Below are 9,381 nucleotides of genomic sequence, written 5' to 3' on the forward strand. Positions count from 1 at the left end.
CTCCTTGGAATTTATGGGCCACATTTTACTTGTCTTTAAAAAATCTGGAGAGATTTAATTGTGCAGATTATAGGTAATTTTGAAACCCACGAAACTGTTTTAAGCAGCAGTTTGAAACTTTCTTTGATGAGAGTGATCAGGGCAGGAAATCACATGCAGTAAAAAAGGAGGAAAATGTAATAAACAGGCCCTGGGCTGTTATTTCAGCACCTTGTCAACAACCTCTGTCATTCCTTTCACTCTGATCCCCCTTGTCATGTGCCACCTGGCTATCCAAGCTGGCCAGGGAAGAGCCAAGGTGACGCAGTGATAGATAGGAAGGACAGGCAGCACCTCTGGGTCACCATTTTGGCACCTGCCAAGCAGCAGAAGACAACACTTGGGAAATGTGGCTGCTCCCACCTTTCCCTCTGCCCTGGGAGCCACCAGAGGCCCATCCAAGGCAAATCTAAGGACCTTTTCCCTTCCACAAGGAGGGCAGAGAGAAGGTCTGAGGCTGGTGGCTGGCTCTACTGCTGGTGTCCCACACTGTTTGCTTTCTTCCCAGCACAACCTGTGATTGAGAATGGGCAGGTGGAGTGTCCCCAAGGATACAAGAGACTCAACCGGAGCCACTGCCAAGGTAAGGATGCTGCTTTCATCTCTCTCTCTCACCTTCCCACATCTGCTGTCAGAGCTGTAATTATCTACACAAGTACAATTCAGTTATCTACAAAGAACTTGACTTTTAAAAATCCCTGTGCTTTCAGCAAGCGTGCAAAAAGGCAGGTAACACTGGTCTACATGACTCAGCTGGTAAGCGTGGGCAGCGCATAGTTAGGCCAGCACAAGAAAACTCACCTTCTAAGTCCTGCTGACATAGTAAGGACCTGTGTTGCTGCTCTGATGTGTGTGAGTGTAAAAACATTTCTCCTGTCATCTGAAGCAACAGAAATTCTGTTGCCTGAAAACATTTGGGAAGGTTGTCGGCTTGTTCAGTTGTTCACTTTGAAGTGGGAGAGTGCCATGAAAGTGAGTCCTGTTCCAAGCATGTCTCGCCCATGCTGCCAGGCTGCCCTGCCTGCCCCACGCTGCTGGGGTCTATCCATTTCTCACTCAGCAATCCCTCAGCTCTGTATGAGGAAGGCACCATTTCTCTACTTTTCTCTCCAGTTCATGTTTATTTGGCATCTCTTGGCCCACAGGGTTTGTGTTTTTCCGTGCTCTGACTAAAGTGGAATTTTATGGTTCCCTTCTTGTGATTCATGATAAGCTGAGAGGTGTCATCTGAAGATGCAGCAGGGAGCCTGGGTCCTGGCCGTGTAAACCCAGATCTAGCAATCCAATGACTCATCTCTTTTAGCTGGGACTTTCCACCATGCTTACTTAATTAATGATTCAACCTCCCCACATTGTCCTGGGGGAGAACTTTCAACAAGGCAACAGCTTCTATTCTCCTTGGTGCTCAGATCTCACCCCTTATGCGGCCACAGCCAGCGCTGTGGGTATGAGGAGCTGCCCTGAGACATTGAATAGGAGCCAGAGGAGCAGAGCAGCTGAGGGACTTGTGTCAGCGAGCAGAGACCTGCGGCGCCTGCTCTGGAATTGTGTCCCCTCTGGAGCAGGGAGAGGCTCAGCGCTCTGAGGAACAGAGGGAGATGGCAGTGTGCAGTTGGCTAGGAAGATGTTTTGGCACATGAACCATGAACCAGAGATTTGTGCCTCTGTGTGCTCCTTTGTAAGGCAGGCTGGAGAAGCACTGTTCTGCAGACAGTCTGCTACCTTGAGGTGCTTTTCCTATCTCTGGTGTTGCAGCGGGACTTGTGGCAGGAAGTTCAGCACCTCACTTAGGGTCCAGAGTGAGCAATTTGGCTGATAGACTGGGAGAGGCTACACGGGACCTACTCTTGCCAGACCAGGTAGGAGGGGAGCCAAGGGGCTGGACAGCAGCTGATGGTCCCTGAGGTCATTGGATGTAGGAGAGGAGCTGAGCTGTGAAGAAGCTGAGCTCTGGCTTTGCAGACTGTCATCAAAGCACAGGTGAATGACCAGAGGATGGCCCTGGCAAGAGTCCATTCTCTTCTGTTTGGTATGGACAGAAAGGGTTGTCTCTGGTGCCTTCCAGCAGAGGAACAAATGGCATATCTCTGCAAGATCTCCCTTCCCTTCCTTTCCTTTCCTTCCTGCATTGAATTGACCGGGAACAAGGCTGCAATTAGTCTGAGTTGAGAGTGCCTGGCAGACCCAGTCAGGAAACCTCCTGGTGCTGCTGGGACCAGCAAGAAGGATGGAACTGGAAGGGATAATGTGGTTGCTAGACAAGAGGCAAAGATTGTCTTGGAGGATGCAGGCTGGAGTGCCTGGAGACAGTGGTAGGGAGGTGCACAGCAGGTCACTGCACAGGGCATCTTGGTGTCCTTGTATCCTTGGTGTCCATATATCCTCAGTGTCCGCTGCTGACTTAGGTCCTTCTGCTCACCAAGCACCAGTGTAAACCAGCTTGCACCTTTCCACCCCAGGCTACCTGACCCAGCGTGGCTGTTTCTGAGGTGCACTAGCAGGCTTGTGTGGGGGAGAGGAAGCAGCTGAGAGAGTTTACAGATCTTGGTTTGCAGTCCCTGAGGCCTCTTCTTGTGGGCCATCCCCGTCCCTGGCGTGCTGCGGGGGGTAGGAGTGCGTGGCCCCGGGTGCACTTGCCTGCTTCTGTTCCCCGTGGGGATTTCCACTGCGGGTGGGTCCTCTGCTGCCAGTGAAATAGAGGGGGCTGGACTGAGGCCAGGACATGTCCCTGGTTTATATTAAGCTCATAAAGCCCAGCCCTTGGTGCTTGTTTGTTTTGTGCTCTCATTACTCTAATCCCTTCAATCCCCTTTGCTTATGCAGAGGCCAAGACTTCATCCAGTTGGTGTGTTGGAATGACACAGTGCTCCAGCCATGCCGGGGAGTGACAGGGATGAGCCCTGAGGCTCCTCTGGAGAGCCCGAGCCTCTTCTCTGAGTGGGGTTCCCAGCACATTTGGGGACTGGCCACTGCTTTTTCTCATTAACTCTGTCCTGTGCTTGGTACGGAGCAGGGAACTATTACGTTACGCAGCCAAACCCTACTCCTCCCTGTCCTGCTGCACATCCCTGTAGCACTGGTACTTCCAACTGATTGAACGTCATGGTCTGGTCTTGACAGCCCCTGTGTGTCTCAACCATGTGTGGGGCAGCTGGTGGGGTGAACAGAGGAGTTTAAGAGCACAAGACTGGCTGTGTGATATCCCCACTTCCACCAAGCAGTGATGCTTCAGCTCCAAGGAATAAGGTAGTGCTGGGAAAGCCATTCCTGAGCCTCGCTGCTCTCGGTCAGGCTCTTCCAGTCTGTACCCCTTCCACCTTGAGACAGTCGCTAGAACAACACTGGCTGCTCTGAGGGCACCTGAGGTCTCACCTGGACCATGTGCACTGGCATTAGGACTGCCCTGTGTTTTTGGAAAGTGTTTGACATGACACTGCCTAGCATCACATTGGCATTTCTTGGTCTTGGCAGCTCGCAGCTGTCCTGGGAGCAGTGAGTGCTCCCAGGTCCTTCTCACTGCCTGCTCCCACCTCAGTTTGTAGCATATGTTCTTGTGATTTGTCTCAGGGTGGTGCTGAGGTTCATCCCCATCCTGCTGCTCCATGCTCCCATCCAGCTCTTCCTGCACTGCCTGTGCCTCCTGACACAGCATGTTTTGTCAGCACATTTACTTTTCTGGTGCCCAGCTCTCTAGTGAAGATACAAAGCTACATATAACTTATGACTCTATAGGCTTCCTCCTCACTCTCCACCGTGAAGCTGCCCTCAGCTCCCCCTTGTGCACTTTTTGCCAGTCCCTGTCTTCTCTGGCATAGCTTGTACATTTTCTCCCGGTGCTGTAGGAAAGGCAGGTGCTGCAGGCCACATGGATGAGACTGATGGTGTTTCCCTGGGATAAGCCCAGCTCCCTTCCCAAAGACTGTGTCCGATGTGTGCTGAGTCAGGGGCAGAGGCAGAGCTCGAGGCAGGGCTTGAGCTTGGCATCTTTCTGCTCACTCAACCAGTTCCCAGAAGACACTACGGCGGTGAGCTGGACCCTGGCCCAGTGTCCCTTTGCCTGGCACTAGGCTCTGTGTGCAGGGATCCATCACTGCTGGCACTGACTGTCCCAGCAGCCTGCCTCTGCACCCCTTCCACCTTGAGAGTCTGTATGCTGGCACTGAGTTCTGAGCAAGGATCCTCCGTGGATGGTGGCTCCATATAAGCAGGACCAGGGGTCAGGCGGGAAGACAGGACTCGCCAGTCTGTAATTACAAACAAGGACCATGATGTGACTCTGCCAGGGTGGCTCACTGGAGGGGCCACGTCTGTTTTCCGTGAGGACCGTGGAGCAGAGCAGTCATTCATGAGCCATCCCTGCTGCTGTAGCGAGCAAGATGCACCGAAGATGTAGGGCTGCTGTCACCGTGGAGGTACCCACCATGCTGCTCGGTGCAGAGGCTGCTTCAGACACCAGCCCAGCTGAGACCCTCTCGATCTATGGCACCTGAATGGGAGGCACTGGGTAGGGGTTTCAGTTCACCCTCTGCTTCCCCACATCTCACCAGGCTCTCTCCTCCCCACAGACATCAATGAATGCTTGATGCCAGGCCTGTGCAAAGACGCTGAGTGTCTGAACACCCGCGGCAGCTTCCGCTGCACCTGCAAGCCTGGCACCATGCTGGACCCATCCCGTAGCCATTGCATCTGTAAGTGCTCCAGGGAACCCTCAGTTTGGGAAGGGGGCCTGAGCAGGACCCCATGGCTGAGTGGAGGCTGCAGCATGTTTCGCATGTATTGCAAGTGCAGCTGAGTGCCTGCTATGTTGTCTTGCACTTGTGTGCAGGATGGGACCCCATGCCTTGGGCCCCCTTCATCCATCATTCTTCTCCATGGACATCTCATGGCCCCTGCTGCTGTTAACTGCAGAGCCCAGAGGGGCCGTGCCTGCAGGGCAGCTGCAGAGGATGCAGTCTTCCAGGTTGAGAGAGCTCCCACAGGAGCTGGATTTGCTTGGGGCTTGTGTTGCTGGGGGAATGGCCTGGTGGCTGAAGGCTGGGGAGTGTTCTGGGGAGAGGATGGGGCAGCCCTCGAGACAGGATGGGGGGCACTGGCAAGGAAAGGCCCAGGGGGGAGAAGCTGATGGTCCTCATTTCTCCGGTGAGAGAGAAATGAGCCTAGAGCTTGACCTCCTGCACTGACCCTGCCCTTGTGTTTCAGCGGACAAAGCAGTGTCGATGGAGCAGGGGCTGTGTTACCGCTCAGCAGCCGGAGGCGTGTGCTCCTTCCCCCTCTCCCACCACATCACCCAGCAGATCTGCTGCTGCAGTCGTGTCGGGAAGGGCTGGGGGAAGAACTGCGAGGAGTGCCCTGTGCCCGGCTCAGGTGAGACATGCCTGTTTTGGCTTTGCCTGCTCTGGTTAGACCAGGACTTGGGCTTGGCTGAACTTGCTGCCGCGCAGATGACTGCAGGACCCAGAGGTGAACAATACAAATTCTGGCCTGTGAGATGGGTACAGCAGCCCAGGGAGCAGACCTGGATAATACTGGGAAGGTAGAGAAATCCCTGATGGGAAACCACGCGGTACCAGAGGGAGGGCACAGCCATGTCTGTGCCTGGCTTTGCACAGCAGCCCTTTTGTCTCTCATACATCTGCTGGGATGAAAGCCAGGTGAGGGTGAGTTCAGCATATCTCAGCATGGGTAGAGAGGAAAGCACCAAAATCCTCAGGGCTGGGAAAAATCTTCAGGTGGTCTGTGCAGAGCATCTTGAGTGATGTGCAAAGCGCTCAGTGTCAAGGTACCAGGGGTTCCTTTTTATCTGCTCCCTTGCTTGGCTTGGACCTTCCTGTGGCATGATCCCTTCCTAGCAGTGCTGACCCAAGGGAGGGATTTAATTTTTGATGTCTGGGATTATCAGCCAGTGCCTGTTAGAAACCCACCCTGCCCTGTGAGCAGATTCCTTCTACTTGAAACATCTACCCACTGCAGCCCAGATGTGTTTCTGTAAGGATTTAACCCTTAGAAATCTCCAGAAAACAATAGGATGGGAGAAACTGGTACCTGCATTCATATACATGCCTGTCCGTCTTCACTCCTTTCTTCCATTTGTCCCACCATCATGTCTGGGTGCAGTAAACCAGGTGATCCCTGCACCAGCCTCTTCCTTCCAACCTCTGCTCTCTAAAGTTTTGATTTGATTTTCCCTTGCAGAAGCCTTCAAGGAGATTTGCCCAGCAGGACATGGCTACACCTACTCCAGTTCTGACATCCGTCTGTCGATGAGGAAGGCAGAGGCAGAAGAGTTGCCCTTCAGTTTGGAAGAACAAGGGGAGAGCAGCAACTGGACGTTGGACTGGGCAGCAAGGAGACAGCAACTGCATGACAGCCTGCGTGGGAGCATCCTAGAGGCATTCCCCCACCCTGGCACCTTGGCAGTAGAGGGTAGTGTGGGATCTACTGCTTAAAGCTGCTCCATCTGGGCCCCTAGTAAGGGTGGGCAAATTCTCAGGTCCTGCTGTGTCCCCATGGATGGACTTGTCCATGGATGGACTTCTAGCTGATAAGGCCTTTCTACAGCTGTATGAATATGAAAGGTGTTCTTCAGCCCTGCTAGTGTTTCTGGGGCATGAGACACCATGTCTTCAAGCCTTTGGAGAGGAGGTCGAGTGTTTCAGGCTCCTGCAACCACATTTTTGCAGTTGGTGTTGGCCAGGCTGCCTCCACTGGGAGCTCAGGTCTGCCTGGTAGCCCTGGCACTGCAGTCCTTGGGCTTTTGTCCAGCCCAGCTGGAAGGAAGTGTGACCGACTGCTTGTGCCAGCACCTGCTGGAGCAGAAGCTCCTGGGGTCTGTGCAGTGCCAGGAGAGGAGTCCGGGTGTGCTGGTTTTGGGAACAAGCTCTTGTGGAGGAGTGCAAGGGACTGAGTGGCAGTGTCTTAGAGGTGGGGTGAAGTTAGGGCAGCCGTGGTTTGAGGAGGATGCCTGCCTGCTTTGTGTACTCACCATGCACTGTTTTACTTTCCAGGTGAAATTTCTTCTGTTGCGCAGGTGAGTAAGGTTTGTCTTGCTACATCTGAGTCCATCCATGGTACCTTAATGGGCAGGAAGGGGGATGTCATACAAATAGGTGACAGGGAAGTGAAATGTGCTGAGAGAGAGCACTAAAGAGAGGAAGTAGCTGATGCCGGAGGGAACAGTGTACGAACTGCAAACCCTACCACCCTGGCTGAGTTGCCATGGCTGAAGGCACTGTGCCGTGTGCGTGCTCAGCCCTTGCTAAGAGGCCATTAGCTCAAACCAACAGGAGCTTGGAGCTCTGCTGCACTAGTTCATGGTTGGTGTTCATGGTCCAGCTGGCATTCCAGCTGGCTGGAGTAGGAGCCCAGGCTGCTGTCAGCCTGGCCTGGCTGCGGGGCTGGGCAGGCAGCAGGGAAAGGGAACCACTGCAGACAGCTCGAGGAGCCCAGTGTCACCTTTAAGGCCAGCTCGCAGGCAGGTCTCCCTCTGTTGGCATGGACACAGCAGAAACCCCACTGGAGCAGTTGGGGCAGGGGTCTCCGACACTGGCTGTGTGAATTCACATCCTGTCTGATGGGAGCAGCCTGGGGACCGATTCTCTGCCAGTCTCTCCCAGGGCTGAGTTTCTTTATTATGAGTCTCACTTGAAAAGTGTGTGTCTTTTGATCCCTGCTGTCAGTAGAGGTTGGGCCATATCTCTCCTGATCATCTCTGCCCTGCCTTGCTATAGCGGCCCAGCTCTCAGAATGTACTTCCAGCCCCTCTGAGAGAGGGGACAACACTGCCATTGTCACCACTTCATAGGCTTGAAGTGACTTCCCCAAGGACATGTGAGAAATCTCAAGACAGGGTAGAAATTTGAACTAAAGCTTCCAAATTTGAAGCAGAGCTAGGCTATGACTTGTGTTGCTCAGCTGCCTGTTTTCTTCATCCATTGCAGAAGGTTCCTTGGAGCGGAGACCTGAGTTGTGCTCCAACGTCTCCTTTGGCAGCCTTGGGTTTGCCAGGAAGGGATGCTGAGAAAGTATTGAGCACCAAGCACCCTTCTAGTAGGTAGTGCTCTGAGGCAGGTCAAAGCAGTGGCTGTCCCCAGCCCTCCAGAGCTGCCAGTGACAGTGTCAGTATTTACCATGCCTGACTGCCCTTCCTGGAGTTGCCTGCCCCGTGGCAGCACCCTGGGTCTCACCTGCATGGTGTGCTGGCATGGCGTCTCTGCAGGTAGCCCCTTGGGCATGGCCAGGAGCTGTGTTTTGCTCTGGATAAGTGCTCAGGACAGAGTGGCCCTGCCAGCTGCACCCAGCCGTGGTGGCCTGGTCTTCCAGCACAGTGTCTTGGGGAGCAAGAGGAGCTGAGAGGTGGGTGGGAAAATGTCTCAGGGACGCTGAATCCCAGCTACATGCATGTGGACGGAGACAGTCCTATGTTCCTGTCCCTCAGGGTGCTGCTGATGCCATCGCAGAGCCCACCATGCGCAGAGGTGAGCACCTGGCTGGTGGGAGGTCAGGGTGGCTGTGGTGAAGAGGATGGGGCCATGAGGAGGGATGAGAGCGCGAAAGCTGGGAGCTGCCTCCTCTGCACAGCAGCGTCTGGTGTTGAGCAGGGTGGGCTCCTGGCTGGGCTGGCTGTGGGGTGGCATGGGGGACTCCCACCACACTGCGGCAGCTGATGTGGGGCTGTAGGGAATGGGGAGGTGGTGACTCTCCAGAGGGGTGGAGGAGGCTGTGTTAACGAACAAAATGATGAGATTGCTGCAACCACCCTGTGGCCCCTTCCCATGTGCTCCTGGGGCTGTGAGTGCAGGGACACCCAGCACAGGTAAACCTTGGGTCTTCATCTCTGCCTGAGATCTGGGGCTGGCCTCACCTCTCTTCTTCTTCCTCATCAGAGAAAGAGGAGTCCTGGCGAGGTCCTCCCCAGCCTGGCCCCACCACCACCTGGGATGCTGCTGCTCCAACACAGATGCCAGCTCAGGGCTCGGGTGTGTGTCCACCGCTCTCGAGGATTTCCTTCCTCTCTCTGCCCACTATGGGGCTCGTGTGCCCTAAGCACTGCCCAGGGGCTCTCTCCCTTCTCCAGCCAGCTTGTCTTCCCACATGCCCCACTTGCCTTCCCAAAGATAAGTCCCTGCCCTACCACCCGGGGGTGATGTCCCAGCCTGGCCCTGGCTGTGGGGAGGCACAAGAGCGATCCCGTATGGGGAACACGGTGTTTGGCTCTCCAGGTCCTGCCAGGCCTGCAGCCCACTTGCGTGGTGCAGCGGTGGCTGCTGGGCCAGGGGGATCACGTGCCCGCCCCGGTGGCTTTGGCCCCGTTCCCCTCGCAGCGCGAGCTGACTCATCGGGAAG

The 9,381-nt window shown here is 54.8% G+C and overlaps 1 protein-coding gene across 1 annotated transcript in view; it reads left to right on the plus strand.

Moving 5' to 3' along the window:
• Positions 1–547: 547 nt before the first annotated feature.
• LTBP2 (latent transforming growth factor beta binding protein 2) overlaps positions 548–9,381 on the plus strand; it is a gene marked incomplete at both ends in the record, with an annotated part of 21,283 nt that continues 12,449 nt past the window's right edge. Inside the window, 7 exons of the mRNA XM_010162247.2 lie at positions 548–622; positions 4,605–4,727; positions 5,239–5,403; positions 6,232–6,462; positions 7,044–7,066; positions 8,474–8,513; positions 8,922–9,014. Of these exons, the coding sequence (XP_010160549.2) occupies positions 548–622; positions 4,605–4,727; positions 5,239–5,403; positions 6,232–6,462; positions 7,044–7,066; positions 8,474–8,513; positions 8,922–9,014 (750 nt within the window). The remainder of the gene's footprint in view (positions 623–4,604; positions 4,728–5,238; positions 5,404–6,231; positions 6,463–7,043; positions 7,067–8,473; positions 8,514–8,921; positions 9,015–9,381) is intronic.

The sequence above is a fragment of the Antrostomus carolinensis genome, unplaced genomic scaffold, assembly GCF_000700745.2.
Source record: "Antrostomus carolinensis isolate BGI_N321 unplaced genomic scaffold, ASM70074v2 scaffold18272, whole genome shotgun sequence".
NCBI classification, from domain to species: Eukaryota; Metazoa; Chordata; class Aves; order Caprimulgiformes; family Caprimulgidae; genus Antrostomus; species Antrostomus carolinensis.